At 37.9% G+C, this 21842-nt stretch overlaps 1 protein-coding gene across 2 annotated transcripts in view; it reads right to left on the bottom strand.

Moving 5' to 3' along the window:
- Positions 1-4124: 4124 nt before the first annotated feature.
- Positions 4125-21842, bottom strand: part of Gnpnat1 (glucosamine-phosphate N-acetyltransferase 1) — an 18184-nt gene continuing 466 nt past the window's right edge. Inside the window, exons 1-6 of one of the 2 annotated variants that reach the window (XM_005376777.2) lie at positions 21421-21510; positions 9518-9685; positions 8165-8227; positions 6726-6853; positions 5573-5634; positions 4138-5208 (exon numbers count right to left, since the gene is read on the bottom strand). In XM_005376777.2, the coding sequence (XP_005376834.1) occupies positions 5061-5208; positions 5573-5634; positions 6726-6853; positions 8165-8227; positions 9518-9671 (555 nt within the window). In that variant the 5' untranslated portion in view covers positions 9672-9685; positions 21421-21510 and the 3' untranslated portion in view covers positions 4138-5060. Of the gene's footprint in view, positions 5209-5572; positions 5635-6725; positions 6854-8164; positions 8228-9517; positions 9686-21420; positions 21511-21842 lie in introns of those variants that run through there. The other variant, XM_005376776.2, reaches the window with a different exon arrangement.

Below are 21842 nucleotides of genomic sequence, written 5' to 3'. Positions count from 1 at the left end.
CTTTACTGATGGAACAATGTCCTATCTTCCTGAGTCCCAGAGACACCACTTAAGGCAGCGTGCTACACCAGTTACTGGCTTGCTCTCCTCCCTAAGATGCAGTGGTGTAGAAAAAGCTGTTACCTAGCATCATAGAGGAATGAAAATTAATTTAAAATGACTGTTAATTGACAGTTAACTTCTCTTAACCCATGTGATACTCCTGTTCTCATTTCCACCCCTTCCTCCTACGTTAACCCCATGATAGTCCATCATTGTACTGTATGATTGGGTCATCTGGTGTAGCGTAGTAGAACCCAGATTGTATTGAATGTTCAAAATTCTAGCTGGTAAAGACCTACTAGATACCATGGCTTTTCTGTACATATATCATTCCTGGATGGGTCAGTGAAGATATCTCTTGCAATGTAATAATCAACCTATGATACTTCATTCAGCAGAAACTCTGCCTAAAATAATTTTCATGAAAGTAAATGTGAATTTTACAATTTCGGCAATTGCGTTTTTTAAGTTTGGTAAAAATACATATTTCTAGAAATCTGACTAAAAATACTGGTTTGGTGCCAGTTGCAATAGCACATGCCTGTAATCTCAACTACTCAGAAGGCTGAAACAGGAGGATTTCAAGTTTAAGCCCAGCCTGTACAATGTAGTGAAAATTGTCTCAAAAATAAAAGGCTGGGAATGTAGCTCCGTGTTATATAGAGGCCCTGAGTTCAGTCCCTGAACTCAGGGCCTCTATATAAACTAAACTTAAAAAAAAAAAAAAGATATGGTTATTGATACTAATTTGTAGCTGGTAATTTTCCACATTTTCCTAGCCATTGTCATTTGTGGTGTTGTCACTGAAGTGCCTGCCCAGCACTATATACTAAAGACAGTTTCTCCTAAACACAAGCAAAGGGACTGCCATCATCTTGAGTACAGTAGCAGTGCATGTGGACAAAACGTAAGACTGACTGCTATACTTTCATGTAAGAAACACTGACGTTTGTTTTTCTTGGATCTGTTGGTCCACTTGACGTCCAGCTAGTTCTTCTGTTCGCTTCTCCTGTTCTTGATTTCTTTCCTGTGGCTCTTCTATTTCCGGTGATGGTTTGTGACAGTTTAGTATGCTAAACTTAACCAATCATGATGTTTTATTTTCTAGAGTATTTGACTAATGTATGAGTGACTCCCCTATTTTAACATTAAATATGTACTTTGGGCACAAAGTTTAAAGTGAAATTACATCAAAACATAGAAAATTGCATTACTGTCCATTTTGAAAGTATGAAACAGTACTGCAAACATTTAAACTGGAATGCCAGTTTTCTTCTAACTTCAGCTAATTGGTTCATATTAATTTCTTCTTAGATGTTTAAACAATAGTTAGCTTTATTTGTATCTACTCTGCGGTGGAAATGTTAAACCATATCAGCTTTTGCTATCAACAGTCAACTACTCAATTTGTAGAGCAGAATATTCATTTACTTCGGGGTGGGGGGATTTTGTGCTTAATCTGAGTTTTAAAATAACGTCAGAAGATGTTAAGCATGTCCTTTTTGAGGAAATATTATGTTTCTAATTGTCCTATTGCCATGGTGATTCAAGTGAATTAGAAGTATTCAATTGCAATCTTGAATTATAAAGTTGAGATGTATATATCAGGAGCTCAACTTGATGTAAAGTAAATGAGCAGTTACCTGGTGGATTTCTTTAGATAATTGGTTTAATCCATAATCCCATAACAAAACATAGCTTCACTTTAGTATTTATATTTTTCCATTAACAGTGCTCTAATAATAAATAGGTAAGAGTTACTATTTTTTTTGTTCATTAGAGAAATAAGTTTCTAGGGTCTCTGAATGCTGGATTTCCTTTGTCTTTCTTATCCATGGCAGCTACAAAACAAAAAATCACTAAATATTTTACATGTTAAATACATGTTAAATACAGGTTTACATGTAAGCTCTCTTCTCAGTAGAGAGTTGCCATACCTCACAGTTCAAAGTGTATTCTATAGATCAGTAACATTATACTGACATGTAATTGCAATTTACTATGCAGCAAAATGATTCAAGAAGAGAATAATGTACAGTGTCTCTTTACCTTTGTATAGGCAATTGCTTATGTTACTCTACTTTTAATATTTGTACTTGGGTCAATGCTTATGTATGTATAGGAATGTCACAATGCAAGATGCTGCTAGCTCAGGCACAAAGTATTAAAATTATTTTGTGAAGATTGGTGGTTATATTAAAACTACTGTGCCATTATACCTCAAAGATTGAAAAGCTCATTCATACGGCTTTTGCCTCCAAACTTCTTTGCTTATCTTTTGGATAAAAGTAACTGTAGTTTTACTCCCACAGGTTGAAAAGGGTGAATGAATGTTGGCTATGGAGAAAACAGTGGTGACATACGAGATTATGGTCATTAGACTATACAAGTCCCAAGTTCTAGCTAAAGTATTTTGAAAGATTTAGTTGAGCAAGTTTGGAGTTGGAAGTAAGGGAACTCATGCCTGAAGCGTAGATCCTGGACAGAGCCACCTCCAGCAATAAAAAAAACAGCTGTTTTCATAGTATCCCTCTCCCCCTTTTAGCCTGTGTACTGTGCTTCATCAAATTTAACTTGCCCTCAAAACAGCACCATTATTTTAGGTAACACTCAGCACATGCAGATTTAAGATTTTAGTGCATTGTTAGGGTTGGTAGAACAGAAATACACAAAATATATGGAACAAACACTAAAAGTCACAACTGCCACTTGATTATTTTTTTTTTTTTTTTTTTTTTTTTGGTTTTTCTCCGGTACCAGGAACCGAACTCACGACCTTGCACTTGCCAGGCAGGTGCTTTGCCGCTGAGCTAAATCCCCAGCCCCTGATTATACTTTTTGAGACAGGGTTTCAGTGTAGTTCAACCTGGTCTTGAACTCACTGTGTAGCCCAGACTGGCCTCAAACTTGTGACAGTCCTCCTGCGCCAGCCTCCAAGTGCTGGGGTGACAGGTGTGCGCCTCTTACCCCCACCAGCCCCATCCCTCGCTGATTATACCTTTCAGAAGCAAAGTGTTCAGAGATGTGGATATAGTTCATATGTTTGATGCAGTTTTTGCATACTCAAGTTTACTTCCAATGTGGCTCAGAAATAAACTAATCTGTTAACTGAAAGCCAAATGAAGATTAGTTTTCCTCAGTGCCACAATCTTTTTATATACTAAATCTTACCTGTAACTTTCTTCTCGGGGGAGGGTTAAGAAAAAGATTTTAAGAACAAAATTCAAATTGATTTATTGGAATATAGTGGTGCCGCTGTTCACAAACTTAATTTGTTTTACAATTTTGGGGAATATCACTGTGTTTGTGTTTGCGTGGGGAAGATGGCAGGTGCTTGTGTTCATCACCCAATGCAGAGTTTGCAAGCAGAAGCAAAATTTTGCCAAATGCTTTTGATTGTGAACCAGATTGTTTGCAAACAGAAGCGAGTTTTCTGTTGTTTTTAATAGTAACATTTGTAGCCGGGTGTGGTGGCTCACGCCTGTAATCCCAGCACTCGGGAGGCTGAGGCAGAGGAATGCTGCGAGTTCAAGACCAGCCTGGGCTACACAGTGAGCTCAAGGCCAGCCTGAACTGCAGAGCGAGACCCTGTCTCAAAAAGACAAAAAAAAAAAAAAAGCATTTGTAAACCTAGGCATTACTTACTGTACCAATCTTACACATAGGTGATTTTACCTCAAATAGCTTTGTGGTAAGAAGTGCAATAGAGCATTACATTTTACCCTTTTACTAGGCTTCTTTAACATGGTTTTTAATTACCAGAATTTACCTAATGAAGCTGCTGCCAAGATCACAGGACTCCTGAAAAGACAGAACTTTGTTGATTTTACTAGGCACACTTCATCTGTGTAGGTCAATAAGTAAGTAGTATACTCTCTACCAGTGAAGGATTTCTATTGTTCTGGAAAGCCAACTTCTGCTAACTGCTTGGAGTGAAATCCAAAATCCAGTTGAAGTGGTACAACTTAGGAGATGACAAGCAGCCAGTTCTTCTTTCCAAGTTTGTTTTACAAAGAGTATACAAAACTAAGATGCTGTGAACTGAGACTTCAATAGGAGACTCAAAGAAAGTACAGCCAGGATGCTAACAGAGAATTGATTCATATGAACAATTTAATGTAACATGGAATGCAAAAGATTAGAGCCATTAATAAAGTACCTTAATTCTTCAACTTTAAAAAATAATTAAAATAAATAAAACAGGACAGTGACCAGAAAAATAGTACCATTATAATCACATTAAATAGAAAAGCTATCATCAACATTTTAAGGATGTGACAAATGCACTGCCAAACATTTTTAAATATTCCTCACAATTTTGTAATATTCCATGTTTCACAAAAACATTAAACAAAAGAAAGGCTTCAGTACCCATAAAAAAAGAAAGGTAAAAGTACCTATGCCAAGAGTTGCTAGTTCACTTTAAAAACTGGGTAATTCTAATGAATAATATTTCAGATAATATAGTACTTTATGTGGAACTATGAATTTTTGATAGGTAAAAATTTGTTTTACTCTGAATCCTATCAATTTCATAATTCTTAAAAAGGCTGATCACGTTCTTTACCAATATTAGGATCAGCAAATGTTAGATGCACTATATTTAATCCAACTTCTATACTTAGTGTGTGAGCAATGATACCCACAAGTGTATTTAGATAATATCTCTTTGAAACAAAAATACTTCTATGAATGTGATAAGAAACAGCCTTAGTCAATTTTTTAAAAAATGAGCAGCACAGCTCCTTACTACTCATACTGTTCACTACCAAGAAATAAAGCGGAACTTTAGAAAAATACAATGCAAGAAAAGATTCAAGTGAAAAATATATTCCTTTGGTTACAAATCATCCCCTTTATAGTATTTATCATCCAAACTCACAGCCTGCCCCACCAGCCCGTCGTATCTTCTAAAGGTCACTCTACTGAGGATAGCACATCCGGTGCTGTAGTTCAGTGCTGATGGAGGCCCGGGTCGCAGCGACATGAGCTGCGTGGTGACTTCTCTGAGGAGAGCGTTAGTTTAGAAACCTCCGGCACATGTAGTTCTCTTCAGACACTGTATATCCAAACTTCTTATAGAAACCAACGTTTTGTGGTAGACATTCAAGCGTAATCTTGTAACAGTTCAGTTTCTTGCTTAACAAAGTAAGGGTTGACAATAACCTGAAATTTTAAAAAAGGGTGGGGAAAGCATTTATTATTCAAAAAGGATTTTAGTAACAACATGAATAAGTTCACTAAAGTGTTACATAAAAAACATTCTCATCCATAACATTCATCAACTGTTTCCCACTAGTATGAAAATACTAAAAGTTTAAGCTGTTACTCTTGATAATGAGGTATATTTTCTATTCTCAAACTGAGGTAAAACTATATACTACTACTTTGTTTCTTCATTAAATTCAGCCCAAACTACAGAATGAGAAGGAATTCATACTTAATGAAGCCTAAAAAGAACAGAAAAACAAGTATCTTGAAAAGAAACTGACACAGAGCACCCAGCGTTACCTTATTTCTGCTTACTTACAATTTGCCAAGCTGCTTTCCTCTGCATTCATCACTCACGACAACATCTTCTACTCTTCCTCTCTGAAAATATTACAGTGTTTAAAGGACTGAGCACATAGTGTATTTCTGTTTTATGCAGTGCAGGGGATTGAACCCAGAGCCTAACATGGCACATGCTATAGGCAAGTGTTCTACTGAGCTACATCCTCAGCCCCAATCTAGTTTTATTTTTAGTGAAACCAACAAACGATAGTTGGCAAGAATTTATTGATAAATATTTTGTAAACTTGAACTTTGTAAAAAAAATTCAGAAACTTTTTTAGTATCATACAGGAAATAGGTGTAAGGAATCAATGTGGGGCTTAATCATTTTTGGCTATATTTCCAAACCTCCCTAATCCATTTTTTAAAGTAAATCTCAGAATCCACTGTGTATACCTCCATGTACTCTTTGCATAGTAGCAATTTATTTGAAACAGCCAGATTTATCTTTTCCTAGTGTACAAACCCCATACCCCCATCAGAATTCATGGACTACACAATATATGCCAAGTGTTTCTGTTTTCTTTTTTGCAGGAGATTAAACACTATCACTGAGTTACCCACCCTTTTCATTTTTTTACATCGGGACATGGTCTTCCAAAGTTGCCCTGGTTGGCTGTGAATTTGTGGTCTTTCTGGTTTGCTCGAACTTTTTTTTTATTATGTAGGGAGTTTTCTTATTTTTACTATTTCATGCAAGTTTATGAGAGGGTGAAAGGGCACTACAAAACAAGCATTTGAAGTGTCACAATTAGAACTCAATTGTGGTATAGTAGTCTATGACCTTTACCACATGGAAACAGAGAAATTTGTACAAATGTAATATACTCCAAGTACTGTTTCTGAAGAAACAGACCATGGAGGATTCTAAACTCTTACAGGATACTTGGCTTTTCTATGACTGCACTGAATGTGACACCTTTACCGAACAATTTCAGCAAATAATTCACACTACTTTTTCTTCCTTTTGTAACTCTCAGAAATACACCAGGAAAATGCCTAGTAAGAAGGGATTTCTAAGAATCATGTAAAGCAATGAGAAAAATAGATTTGTCTAATGGAAATTCAGGGTTCATCTTCCTAGAGAACACCTATCCATTTTACACATAGGCATTAATGTGAACATATACCTTAGCACAGGAATGGATGAATTTATGTTCAATTATCAGAGTTGCTGTAGCAACAATCTGCCCTAGGGTCACATCTTCCACAACTATAACGTAATAATCCCCAGATTTCTTCATATGTTCAAAAGATTCTGTGAAAATTAAAAAAACAAAGTATTACACTAGATACTCTATTTTCTTAGGTACCAGAAAAATGCTAGGATTAATTTATAAAGCTACCTTACCAATTTACTTTCCATTTCTAAAAATATTAATTTAAAATGAATTGAAATAGCTGAATTTAACAAAACAAAGACTAACATAGCTCATTTAGATGAACCACACTTACAATATAGATAAATTGTACATTTTGCCGTTTGTATCACTAATTAAAACTTCAATACCTTCATTACTTTAACTAGATTTGTTTAACCTTTACACCCAACGATCCTCAAAAGAACTTGGCAAATTTTAAGAACGATGTTTGTATTCCATAATTCCTAGTTTCACAATATTTTGACAAAACAGTTCTCAGTTTTCCCTTTGTGATTTCCAGTGTTTCATGATTACACATTTGCTCTTTTAGAAACAGAATAACTTTGTTTGCTTTGAAAGCACCTTACATAGCAGGTAAAAAATGACTTCATTTCCAAGTAATTTTTCTGAAGTCACATAAGAGGAGCAGAGATACTCTCCCCTCAAATAGTGTTTAGTACTTGTATGTCTGAAATATAAGTAACATTATTTCTCATCTAATCTGTTATGCATGCAAAGGGAAACTGAGTTAAAAACCAAATTCTCGTTTTATTTCCAGTCTCATTCTAGACAGGGGTCTGAAGTGGAAAGAATCAATTTAATGAAGGAAAATTAGTAATGAAAATCAGAATGATGGTCTTCATTCTTAGGAGGGCTTAGGTGAAAGCAGTATTATTAGAACACTGGATAAAGTTAAGAAGGTTCTAACCTTTCCTTACGAATAACCACCTATGAATTTGGGTAAGACTTTGAATCTCTGGATACCCACTTTTCTCACATCTCAAGGGGGATGGGAGGTAGGCTAATTCTAAGATACCTGCTAACTTCAAGAACAAAAAAAAATAAAGTTAGAACAGTACTCTTTTTTTTTTTTTTTAATGGAACATATACTCTTGCATTTTTAGTTTGGTAAGGATATTTCTGTAACCACATACAAGAAAATACTGTAAGAAAAACTGCAAAATGTCTAGAACTGCCCCTACATCTTACTCAAAAGCACCTAAAAATAAGTTTATTTTGCAAAACAAGGTAATTACTACATTTGGATTCCAAGACAACTCAGTCAAGTTAAACATTTACGTAAGAAAATAACTTGTTATCTGAATCATTTCCAGTCGTTTGAACAAAAACACAAGCAGGCACTGAACAGAGCTCTAAACAAAAAAACGCTGTTTTCTTTTCCTTTGGAAAAATGCTGTAATACTTACTCATAAACTGTTCCGGGCTGACGACTCCAGTCTCCGTCAGCTGACCCAGTACCTTGAAAAATCCTAGTTTGGTAGAAGAAATTTTAAGACATGACAAGAAAAGCAAAGGGGGGATAAAACATGAAAGAAGCAGTAGTATATTAGCTGGGGGGATATGAGCAGTTATTATTTCAACAAGATTAACTGAAATCTGTGTTCTGTAATTGCTGTAACAAAGGATTATAAACTTCACCAATGGTTTTGCTTGCTTAGTAAGATTTTTGGAATAGTGCAGACCTTAATAGCCAGATTTATAGAGCTAGCACATACATTTTTCTTTTCAGTGTAATTTAAGTTCAGTGCAAGAATGCCAAGTTTTCCCAAATACGTGATTTGGTTTGAAGTACTAGATTCTCACTGTTGCAGGGCATGGTGGCAAATCCCTGTAATCCCAGCACACAGGCAGGAGGATGGAGGCCAGCCTGGAGTACGTAGTGAGATGTCTCAAAAAAAAAAAAAAAAAGATTCTCACTATGATTCAAGGCCAACTGAACTACATAGTGGTAAGACCCTGAATCAAAAAACAAAACAGGGCCAGGGATGTAGCTCAGCAGCATAAGCACTTGCCTGGCAAGCCTGAGGTCAGGAGTTTGATTCCCAGCACCAAAACACAAAAAAGAAAAGGACAAAATTAGTTTCTTCAGATTTCTCACCCAAATGAAAACTGTAAGAAATAAAATTTTACTTTTAATTACCAAGGCTTAAAGGAATTACGATGGAGAACGTACACGTTAATAAAAGAAATACAGGGGCTGGGGATTCAGCTCAGCAGCAAAGCGCCTGCATGGCAAGCACAAGGTCATGAGTTCGATTCCTGGTACCGGAAGAAAAACAAAATTAAAAAACAAAAAACAACATAATAAAAAAAATAAATAAATAAAAGAAATACACAGAAACTGTACTTGGAACTTTTATCCAAGGAAAATTCCCATTCAGCTTCTTAAGGAAGACGCTTCAGTGCTGTTACACATGACAGCTTCACCTCTGTTTATGAGGAGTCTTTCTGGAAGATGCTCTGTCATATTTAAGCCATTTGAAACACTTCACAATAATATTTGATCATGGCCAGGGTCACTGGGTATCAAGGTCACTTTAAAAATAAAGTAGAAGGCCAGGCGTGGTGGCATATCCCTATAGTCCCAACACTTGGGAGGCTGAGGAAGGAGGGTTGCTGCAAGTTTGAGGCCAGCCTGAACTATACAGACCCTGTCTCAAAGAAGTAGTACATTTTTTAAAGTTATGTTTTAATGTTTATGGAGAAAATAGAAAGCTAATTTAATAATTGTAATCAGGATTGGCAAACTGAGTCCATACCTCTGTTTAAGTCAGCAGTACAAAGGGGCCTCAAAACCAAGCCTTCTCCAGGATGTGTTGGAGAAATGGCTGGAGAAAATGTAGCTGTATTCTGGCTCCAGTCCACCTCTCTGAGTAGACTTGGGTCAAACATAGGCGTTTCGTCAGGTTTCATCTTTCCAGTAAGATCTAAAATAAAATGTTATATGTTAAGGCATTTTATTTAATAAAAGAAAAATTATTATGACTGACGAGAATATTAATTTCTTAATATAAATTAATGTAATTAGAAGCTTTTTTAAACAGACTCAAAAAACCATGTGTTCATAGTAATGGTTGGTCTTAGCTATGACAGACAAACTAAGTGCTGTTGGATTTTGTTTTCATAGCAGGATTTCTAAAAAACTATTATAAGCATTGGGCCCGGGGATATACCTCAGCAGCACAGTGCCTGCCTGGCAAGTACGAGGCCGTGAGTCTGATTCCTGATACCAAAAAAAAAAAAAAAAAAAAAACCATCTAAGCAGCTTAAACACAGCTGCCCTCAAGAAGATGAGGCAAGAGGATCATGAGTTTGAGGCCAACAGGGCTACAAAGTGAGTTCTAGGACTGCCCAACAACAAAGCAAGCCCCTGTCACACCAAAAAAAAAACCAAAACAAACAAACAAAAAAACTACTGTTTTTCATGCTACTGAAAATAACCAATTATGGTATCTCCCCTCTTCTTGAACATTCAGAAATGGACAGGTTCTCACTAATGGTCTTCTAAGACTAAGACTAAATAATACATATGACAGCAGAAGAGATGAGCAATTTTACAAAGCATAAAATGGGGTGAATCACATTGTAGCGAGAAGGAAACAATCTTCCCAACAATCAAAGGACTGAACCTACAGCTTTTATTTCTATTCCTATACCTACACAAATTGTTACATTTTAAAGACTGAACAATTTTCTCAACAAACTAACCTCCAGATAATTCTCTATTTCATAAATCAGGACATGCTTTAGGGCAAATATTCTTAAGTTTTCCCTAAAAGTAAATGAAATTTCTGCCCCTGAGCTGGGCATGGTTGTGTAGGGCCTGTAAGCTCAGAACTCAGGAGGCTGACACAGGAGGGCCTCCAAGACATCAAAGCCAGCCTGAACTACATAACAAAACCCTGTTTCACGCCTCCCCAAATCTATCTGTGTAATCCCCTATAACTGTATGATGGAATGCTATGGGACAGTATAGGCCCTGGGGAAGTAGTATGGTATAATAATAGAATTTAACATGTATGCCAGCCGTGGTTCAAAGAACTTTATATGTTACTAGTTCATTTACTTCAACAATCCTTCAGGGTAGGTGTGTTGATTATTTTTATATGTGTGAAAATGAAGGCAGAGATGTTAAGTAATTTGCCCAAGGTTGCAAAATGAATAGAGCCAAAGTTTAAACGCTGGCATAGAAAGAGCATGAGCTTTGGAATGAGGCCTGTTATACAAATGTCACCTGTGTCATCTTAAGGTCATTAAACTATTAAAATCTTATTTTCCTCACTTATACGGTAGAGATGAAATTATTAGGAGGAGGGAAAGAATGACTATATGCAAACCAGCACTTAGCACTACCTGGCACACTGGGAATACTCAGCAAGATATATTCTGCTTAGTCATAAGTTCAAAATTAACTATAAATGTTAATTCATGAATCAGACACCATGCGGGCTACAGGGATTACAGACGTAACATCTATTATGTTTTTGTTAAACCATAAGTTAGTATTCTTGGATAGTAAAGAATAAAGTGTCACTTGGTGTGGAGAAGGACATTCTTTGGTTAGAATGCATTGAGGACACAATGATTTGTTTAACCTTGAGTTTAGGATCCTCCTGTCTCGACCTCTTGGGTGCTGGGATTACAGGCATGTCTTGGGTGCTGGGATTACAGGCTGTCTTGGGTGATCCTTTAATTATCCTTGCTAAAATGTTTGCTATCAGCCCATTTGTCCTAGCTACGTCCTTGGTTCTCGCTCAATAAAAGGTGACTGAACTGGGTATAGGGAGCAAGGCAGTCTGAGAGGCTGTAAGCCCCCTGATCTCAGAATATTGTCTCCCTTGTTTTATTTGTCTCTCTTTTTCTTTTACTTTTCTTAATCATCCACGGGCACCTTGTTCTCGGGCCTGGTACATCCTGGACAGGGATGGATGACAAGTCCCACATAATGGTGCCAGGAACAGGGACCCTGAGTACGAAAGTCAAGACTAAGATATGAAAATAAGTCTTTGAGATTAAGGCATGAAATAAGTCTTCAAGACTAGGGTATGAAAATAAGTCTTAGAGACTAGGAAAGGGAATTAAGGAAATTAAGTCAGTGCTCGACCACTGGAGAAGAGCCAATGGGCAGCAACTTGACAACGGAAGGAGTCTTCCAGACTACAGAAAAAGGAATTGAGTGTTCAGTGGACCAGAGAAGAGTTGACGGATAGGTAAGCCCGGTCTCTGGGTTTGTTTATCAGGATTACTATGGGTAATTTTTGTCTCAAAATGAAACTAAACCAGAACAGGAGATTCTGCAGGATACAAGTAAAAAACGCAAAGACAGATCCGATTCTGCATCAGCTAATATTTTGTCTAACGAAACTCTATTGGTTCAGGGACGGGGACCAATTACAGAGGAGGAAGGAAGGTATGGGTCTTTTGGACCTAATAGTGACTATAAGAAAAGAGATTAGATTGTCCTCCGCCTCCTTCTTTGGTCTCTCAAGCATATCCGGTACAGCCCTCAGCCCCAATATATGGTAAGTCTAACCCTTTTAGGGATCCACCTCAGTTAATTGTTCAAAGACCACTACGTATGACTACAGTCATGAGGGCTTTTGCCCAAGCCAAACAGGAAGGAGATCTGGATGCTTGTAAGGCTTTTGCTGTGTACCCAGTTAGTTACCAAACCAGCAGGTAATGAGAAAAATCCCCAAGGTTATGTTCAGCATAGTCACGCACCAGTACCTGTAAAACTATTAAAGAATTGAAGCAGGCTTAGTGTTTCATATGGGGGGAATTCTCCCTATACCTTTGGGTTGTTTTTCAGGTCATTCAAAGTGCTAACAAACCTTATGTAGAATTTATAGCTAGATTAGAAGAAGTACTGCAGAAAACAGTGTCTCAGCCTGTTTTTAAAGAATTATTATTTAAAATGTTATCTTATGATAATGCTAATACAGAATGCAAAAAGGTTTTAAAGCCCTTGAAATCTTAGGATGCTACTTTGGATGAGTATATGAAAGCTTGTCGGAATATAGGATCAGAAACCTTTAAAGCGGGGTTGCTTGCAGCTGCTTTGAAGGGAAACAGCCCTTTCTCCCAAAAGAATGCTAAATGTTTTGAGTGCGGTAGAATTGGGCATATGAAAAAGGAACGTAGACTAGCAAAACAAAGAACGGACAATCAGAACAACAGGCTTATACTTATAAGGGTCCTTTGCCTGCTAAGGTCTGTCTTAGATGTCAGAAAGGATGACATTGGGCTACTCAGTGTTGATCAAAATATAAAAATGGCACTCCTCTGATACCAGCAGGAAACTTCCACTCAGGCCCAACCCTGGGCCCAAGGACAAACAATACGGGGAGTTACCAGACATTTCCAGTCAGCAATGGCTGCGACCACGCCCAAGCAGAGTCAGTGATCTCTCTGCCACAACCAGGGGTAGTACAGCATTAGATATCCCCTCCCTAGGGAATGTTACAATATACCCTGCTTTAGGACTTCAGAAGATTAGAACTGGGATTTATGGGCCTCTCCCTGAGGGATCTGTTGATTTGCTAGTGGGAAGAAGTACGCTGACTTCTAAAGGGATTATAGTACAAATGGGGGTGATAGACTCTGACTGTAAAGATGAGATTCAGATTATGATGCAGACCTTACAACCATATCCTATTGAAGCAGGAGACCGTGTAGCCCAATTATTGATTCTTCCATATATGAAAGGCCATGCTGCTCCTATAAAGAGTGTAGGGGGTTTTGGAAGCACCAGAAAAAAGATTTTTTGGCAAACTTGCCTAGGGGACAAAAGACCTGAGTTCCAACTGAAAACAGAAAAATTTTTATGGGATTGGTAGACACAGGAGCAGATGGGACTATAATTTCATGGCTACATTGGCCTAAGCTTTGGCCTACCACGAAGGTGCCTACAGTCTTCTCTGGTGTTGGAACAGTGATAGATGTTCACCAGAGTGTTAACATTCTTCAGATTTCTGGTCTAGAAGGACAAACAGGCACTTTATAACCATATGTTGCTGATATAGCAGTGAATCTATGGGGAAGAGATTTATTAATGCAGTGGGGAACATATGTAAGCATTCCACATACATCTTCTCAGGCAAAGAATAGGATGGCTCAAATGCATTATAATCCTTGTGAAGCCAATAGTTATATACAAGCTCCAGTAATTTCCAAAGGGACACGTGGTTTAGGGTCTCCAAATTGATGACAAAGGCCACTGTAGAAAAGGGCTTCGCTTTACCTTTAAAATGGCTTACTAATAAGCCAATTTGGGTTGGGCAGTGGCCTCTTCCAAAAGAAAAATTAGAAACCTTAAGATCATTAGGACAAGAACAACTGTCAGAAGGGCATATTGAGGAATCTACTAGCCCTTGGAATTCCCCTGTATTTGTGATTAAAAAGAAATCAGGTAAACGGAGAATGCTCACAGATCTTAGAAAAATTAACGAAGTTATTCAACCCATGGGTCCATGTTATGATACCTAAGAATTGGAAGTTAATTGTTACAGATCTTGAGGATTGTTTTTTTACCATTCCATCACGACCAGAAGATAGAGAAAAATTTGCATTTACTGTACCTATTTTTAATAACCAGGAGCCAGTAAAAAGTTATCATTGGAAAGTTATCCCTCAAGGAATGTTAAATAGTCCAATGTTCTGCCAATATAATGTCAACAAACCTTTAGAATTATTGCGGGAAAGATTCCCAGATGCTCTGATTATACACTATATAGATGATATCCTTTTTTCTGCTAGCTCAGAAAGGTATTTACAGGACATGTTCTGTGTAGACAAGCAGTTGTTGACTGACTTTGGCCTACAGACAGCCCCAGATAAGATACAGATCAGCTATCCTATTACTTATTTAGGTCATGTTCTTCTAAAGCAGCAAATTATTCCCCAAAAAATTAGTATTAGTAGAGATCAGCTTCTCAACCTTGATGATTTTCAAAAATTAGTAGGAGATATTAATTGGTTATGACCTTCTTTAGGCATTCCTACTTATGCTTTACAACACCTTTTTAATACTCTTAAAGGAAACTCAGCATTAGGTAGCCCTTGCCACCTTACAAAAGGAGAAAAAGAATTAGCCTGGGTAGAATAGCGTATACGTCAAGCTCAACTAACCCGTATAGATTTATCTAAACCAGTTATACTCTTAATTTTTCTATCATCCCATTCCCCTACAGCTATACTATGGCAAAAAGAAGCAGTTCTAGAATGGATTCTTCTACAACACAAGGAACAGAAGCGACTCCCTACTTACATAGATAAAATAGGTTTAATTGTGTCTAAAGGTAGAGCTTGCTTAGGACAGTTAACAGGAAAAGACCCCGAATCTATTGTTTTTTCCTTGACAAAGCATCGGATAGATCAGGCATTACAAATTAGTGAACAGTGGCAAATTGGACTTGCGGACTATATTGGAAAAATAGACAATCACTTCCCTAATTCTGAACTTCTACAGTTTCTAAAATGGCATAACTGGATTTCACCTAAAATTGTGCACCCTGAACCTATACCAGTAGCAGACACATATTACACTGATGGTAGCAGCAATGGAAAAGCCGGATATGTAGGAAGAATTTCTAAAGTATGGCATACTCCTTTTCATTCTGCACGAAGAGCAGAACTCTAGGCAGTTACCCAACTCTTATTTGATGTTCCAGAATCCATTAGTATTGTTACAGACTCCCAATATGTATGGTTCAATTAATCATATAGCAACAGCTACTTTGTCTAATGATACTGAACTTGATCAATTGTTCTGCCAATTACAAACTAGTATTAGTAATAAAGATTTTTCCTATTTATATAACTCACACTCATTCTCATTCACATCTTCCTGGTGACATGGTTAAATATAATGATGAAATTGATAAACTTGTTGCTATTTCTTCACCAGATTGTTTAGCCACTGAATTTCATACTTTAACTCATGTAAATACCAAAGGTTTACGTAAAAAATTTCCTCAACTTTCCATTCAGCAAGCTCGCGAAATCATTTTATCATGTCCTACTTGCGGAATGCTTAATAATCCTACTTTTCAGCCTGGAACTAATCTTTGTGGCTTGCAAAGTAATGAGTTGTGGCAAGTGGATGTAACACATATTCCTGCTTTTGGAAAACTTGGATTTGTACATGTTATTATTGACACATGTTCTGGCTTTATATGGGCCTCTGCACAATCAGGAGAAAAATTTGTTCATGTTAAAAAATCATTTGTTAGAGTGTTTCGCTATTATAGGTAAACCAAAAGCAATGAAAACTGACAGTGTACCTGCTTACGTGTGACGTTCCGTCCAACAATTCTGTGCCTTGTGGGATATTAATCATTATACCAGTATTCCATATAATCCTCAAGGACAAGGTATGATTGAAAGGGCACATGCTACTCTTAAATTTATGTTAGTAAAACAAAAAGGGGGAGATGGGGATAGAAGTTCATCACGCCAATTATTACATAAAGCCCTATTCACTTTAAATTTTTTGGATATTAGTAAAGAGTCAGCTACTACAGCAGCAGAAAAATTTTGGGCCATCATTATCAAGGGGCCACTAGAACCGATAGGGCAACCTATCTTTTGGAAAGATAGTCACACTGGAAAATGGGAAAGAGGTATTGTTCAAATTTAGGGGAGAGGATTTGCTTGTGACATTACAGATTCAGGAGATAAAGTATGGTTACCTGTTAGAATAATTAAACCTCGACATGAGCCACAAAAGAGTCAGATTCAATCTGAATCTTCGGGTGGAAGAAATGAGAGCAATGTCATTACAGCATCATCCCTAGTCACCAACCAAAAACACTCAAAAAGCACAACCCCCAACCTGGGGACACCTTAAGAAATTCACCCATGATGCTGAGAAGCTTCTGGACTCTACTAGACAAGACTTTATGGCTGGTAGTATGTTTCTAGCCACGTTGGCTGTTACAGCCACTACGGTAGGCACTACTCTACAGAATTGGGCACATATGCCTGCACCAATTTATGTTAATGAATCTAGATGGCTTCCCGGTCCATATGACACACGGGGAACATTAATAACAACAGAAAGTCACCAGTAATCTTAAGAGGATAATATATAAAATGCACATATTCTTTGTAGATAAAAGATTCTATTCATTCCAAAAATTTTCTCAGAGATCTCTGCTGACAATAAAATCTGACTAGTCTATCTAAATCATAAATTTCTAAAATGATAATAGAATTACTATAATTCATTTTCGTCAAAAATATATTTGAGTGCACTCTGATTCTATATAGATGTTTGTCTGTTCTGTCTACTTGTCTGCATGTTTGTCATTCTGTGAACAGCTGTTCCCCTTTATTTTGAGCTCAACAATTTTTTTATAATACAACTGGGTTATAGATTTATAAGCATGTTCTCCCCTAAGTTACCAGCTGGTTTAAATGATAGCAAAATTAAGATGTTTTAACCACAGTCCTTAGGATGCAGAGAAATTATTGGGTAGGACTCCAATAGAGGAGTGGCCAACCTTTATTCATTAATAAGGAGCCCCCAGTGATCTCCATAGTCTCTTGAGAGTCACCCCAATAATTGGGTCAGTTGGTCAGAAGGAAGTTTTTCAGTTAAGGCATTCATGAGTCTGGATCTACGATCTTCCAAAATGTAAAACAAAGACTGTTTATCGTGATAAGACTTTCCTTCAGATTAAGACCTCCACCTTTAACAGAAACATGTGAATCCCATTAAAGGACAACAGCTTCAGGTATAAGATTACGATAATCAGTCATGTTATGTCAAAATGAAAATTTAAGTATGTTACAAAATATCATCATAATTGTCGTGTAGCCATTAAAGGACAACAGCTTCAATTAAGATAATTGGTCATGTTATGTCAAAATGAAAATTTAAGTATGTTACAAAATATCATCATGATTGTCATATAGCAATATTATGTATGCTTTTGATTTCTAAATTTCTGGGTAAAAATATGTAACTATTGTTTGTTAACATTCTATTAGGATTTATATATTAGGATATACATGATTTTTAGAAAATGGTGATTGACCACTATTTTGGACCTTTGACTATATTTTTATTTTTCCAATTTTCTACTGTCATTTTACATGGTATTATAATTGTACTTTGCCTGATCCTCTTAGTCTAGCAAAGTTCATCCAGAAAACACCGGGAGAAACAGGAAGACAATTGGCAACCTTCTCCCTGATGCTTCAAAGGATTGCAGCTAAACAAAAAGGGGGAAAGGTGGAGAAGGACATTCTTTGATTAGAATGCATTGAGGACACAATGATTTAAGCTTGATTTTATAATCCTCCTGTCTCGACCTCTTGGGTGCTGGGATTATAGGCATGTCTTGGGTGCTGGGATTACAGGCTGTCTTGGGTGATCCTTTAATTATCCTTGCTAAAATGTTTGCTATCAGCCCATTTGTCCTAGCTACGTCCTTGGTTCTCGCTCAATAAAAGGTGACTGAACTGGGTATAGGGAGCAAGGCAGTCTGAGAGGCTGTAAGCCCCCTGATCTCAGAATATTGTCTCCCTTGTTTTGTTTGTCTCCCTTTTTCTTTTACTTTTCTTAATCATCCACGGGCACCTTGTTCTCGGGCCTGGTACACCCTGGACAGGGATGGATGTCAAGTCCCACAACCTGGTATGTACAATGCTGAGAGGTTTATTTTTTGTTGCTTTCCTCAGGTTTCAGATCAAATTCTAACACTATTCCTAGGACAAAAAAAAATATTGAAGAAAGGATATAAATTGTGATAATTAAAACAATCATTTGGAGCATGTGAACAAGCTTACCATCCATTCTAAACTCTTTTGTAGGTTAATTTTAGGGCATGAATTTTAATGTTTATCTTTGATAATTGAACCCCTGAGGCTTTGTTTGTAATCTCATGTGAAAAAGGGTAACAACGCTGCTTTTCAAGTATGCAGACAAATAGATTATATTTACCAATACAATAAAATGTGTACATTAAATGCAGAAAGGAAAAGTACTACATTTTAAGTTCCTTAAGGCAATACTGTAAACATTTCAATTGTGATTATTTAATGATGAACATTAATGAAACTTAAGGTTACCTAGACTTCATTTTCTTACAAAGTCGCTTGAGTTTACAATAAAATATAGCCTGTAAGATACTCAAAATAAGTTTAGTGATTTTAGGAATAGGGAGAAGTGTACAGGAGAATCAGCATTAGGAAGCTTTAATTAATTATAAATATTTTCCTGAGCTTTTCTGGTCCTTTTCTACAAATGATCATAAAAATCAGCAACCCTGGATAACAGTTGTGGAGTACTTTACAGCTGTTAACTCTCTCAAACACTGTGAAAGGTCATGATTTTATCTCCATTCTACTGAAGAGGAGGCAGCACAGTATATTTGCGGTAGGTGCCAGTGCTGAGGAGGAAGAGTTAGAACTCAGAGGAAGGCAGCAGGGCTGGCTTCACAGGTGCTAGACCTCTGTGGGGCCCAGGTACCCTTCACTTGGTTTAAATACTATGCTGCAGCGAACTTGACATTCTTAACAATTTTTTAACAAAAATACAGCTAGTCCTGCTGGCCAGAATGAGTTGAGACTCTGATAACCCATCCTACCAAAGATATACTAGTTTAGATGAATTCCCTACTTACTGTACAAGGGTTGAAAATTTAGCTAAAACAGCACTTGGAACACACACTTGGAAAATGAGAATTTTAGACTAGTCAAAAATACCATAACTAAAGCATTCTAGATAGAAATAAGAATCCATTAATCAGACAACCAGAAAGTAATATTAATGTTTTTATCAGCTATTTTACAAAAACAGCCATAATTCTTTTATTATATTCTGTCCTCAAATAGTAAAACTTTGCTCCTGTCCAACTGATATGCTAGGAAAGGTAAAACAAGATGTGATCTGACACCAGATTTCCAAAAGACATTAAAAAGAACTATCCAGATAATTTTATTTGGTTTACAAAAGAAATAATATTTTAGCATCGTAAGGTACCCCAGACACTGCAAAACTAGGAAATTTAATTAAATAAAGTTGGTACCATTGCCTGCAGCAAAATCTCATCATTACTATCACAGTCTTATTTGAAAGTTTTTAGGTTTTGTTTTTGTTTTCGTTTTTTGAGACAGGGTCTCACTATGCAGTTCAGGCTGGCCTTGAGCTCGCAATGATCCTCCTACCTCAGCCTCCCAGTGTTGGGATTACAGGCGTGGGCCACCACGCCTGGCTAAAGTTTTTAGATTAATTTAAAAAGTAAACCTGGGAGCTTCCAGACAGCTGAACACACAAAGTTCCTGAAGGGTAGGCACACTCAGAGAAGGCATTAAAGCGCAGTCCTCCTTCCCGCATGCCTGGACTATGCTGCTTCCTCTTTATCCTTTGGAGTAGGCTTTAAACCGGTGAACTACCCCTGCTGAAGAAGCCAGGGATCCCTGAGAAAAGTCATTCTCTCAGCAAAGGTCAGAAGCTCAAGGGACAAACAGAAAGAACAAAGACCTCTTACAAACTTCCATTTAGAGCTGGCACAAGCTGTTATCATTTCCACCCACATCCACGGGTCAGCTAGCTATGTCCAACGTCAATGGGTTGGAAGGTAAACTTACTTACAAAGAAGCCATGCTAAGGAAGGAAAGAAGAATGAACCATAAACAAACGACATTACCTAACCCAACTGTCCAGGATTGAGTCCAATCAGTTCTGACATTAGCTACCATGAGGCTGCACAACCATGGCCTCAGTGATCTAGGTAGCTAAGGGTAAAATAAAATAGTAAGACTCCTCTAGTAAGAGTTACAAAATGGAGAGAAAGGGAGATCCCTATCTTTCCATCAAGAAGCTGTGAAGATGTGATTCATGGAGTCAGTCGGATCCAAAACCTAATTTCTGTAATTACAGAAATTGTCATAAAGATTTTTAAAAAAGTTTTGGTAGTTTTTAAGATCTTTTGTTGTACCATTCCTACAGTTGAAGTTTGGTTATGTGAACTACTAAAAAATCTCTTTTCTCTTCACACAACCCTAACCCTCCTTTAATATTCCTCAAGAACCTCTTCTGTTTAACTGCTAAAACAGCCCACACTCACAAGGCCAATATATTGCCTAGCCCTAGTCCAATAAATGCCTAGTGAATGAATAACAAATGATATAAGGCTTATCTAGGTCACATTTCAGGAAATTAAGAAGAAAAAGATTGTCACAAGTGGCAAGAGAAAAACTATACACCACACTCATTTTTACTAGTACTGAGAAGCTTTCACTCGGTTTTTTAAACACATTTCAACAACTTGGTTTCTCAGCTTCCACATGGGATAATATAAACGGGAAGCAGCTGCTCCTAGAACGCAATTCTAGGACAGAAGTAGACACTGGAGACAAAGATTTACAAAGTCGATACACACATTTAAAAACATCATCTACGGCCAAATCTAAACTATGTCACCGTGTCCCCATACACCTCCCCGGGCCCTTCTCCTGGGGCATCTCCAGTACCTCTAAAGGGGAGAAGGGAACATTTGTGCTCTTTGCGACATGAGAATTTTCTCTAAATTGTATGACAACTGAAACAATTTGCCTACATTTTGAATCTAAAGAACATTTCGTGCCTGGTGAAACTATGCATCCGCACCGATTCTCACGAGCATTTCCCGACGGCGTACTCGATGCTTACCGTCGAGGCGTTATTCCCGGTGCACGGAAGGAGGCCGAGGCGGGGGAACTGCCAGGACGGACTGCTGGGTTACACGGCGAGCGAGGCAGCGGGACCAGACTCCGCGGACCTCGTGCTCGCACCCCGCTCCGCACTAACGCACTCCACAAACGGCAGTCCTTACGCCCCGGCGCCTGACAGGTGGCCCCGGCTCCCGCATTCAGCCCAAAGCCTGCCCGGAACGGCGCGAGGGTTCTGAGCCCCACTCCCAAACGCCATCCCGAAACCTCGCGTTCGGTCTTCCGCGGACTCGCACACCAACACCGGCTCCCACAACGGAAGCCCCACGCCGGCGTTCCCGCGCCGAGACAAAGGATGCCCCTGGCACCGGAGGCCGAGCCCGGCGGGCGGGCGGCGGCCTCGCGGGCAGACGCGGCGCGAGT

The sequence above is a fragment of the Chinchilla lanigera genome, unplaced genomic scaffold, assembly GCF_000276665.1.
Source record: "Chinchilla lanigera isolate Chin_1 unplaced genomic scaffold, ChiLan1.0 scaffold00008, whole genome shotgun sequence".
Taxonomy (NCBI): domain Eukaryota; kingdom Metazoa; phylum Chordata; class Mammalia; order Rodentia; family Chinchillidae; genus Chinchilla; species Chinchilla lanigera.
Note: the sequence above shows the minus strand (reverse complement) of the source record. Positions and strands in the feature narration are given on the sequence as shown.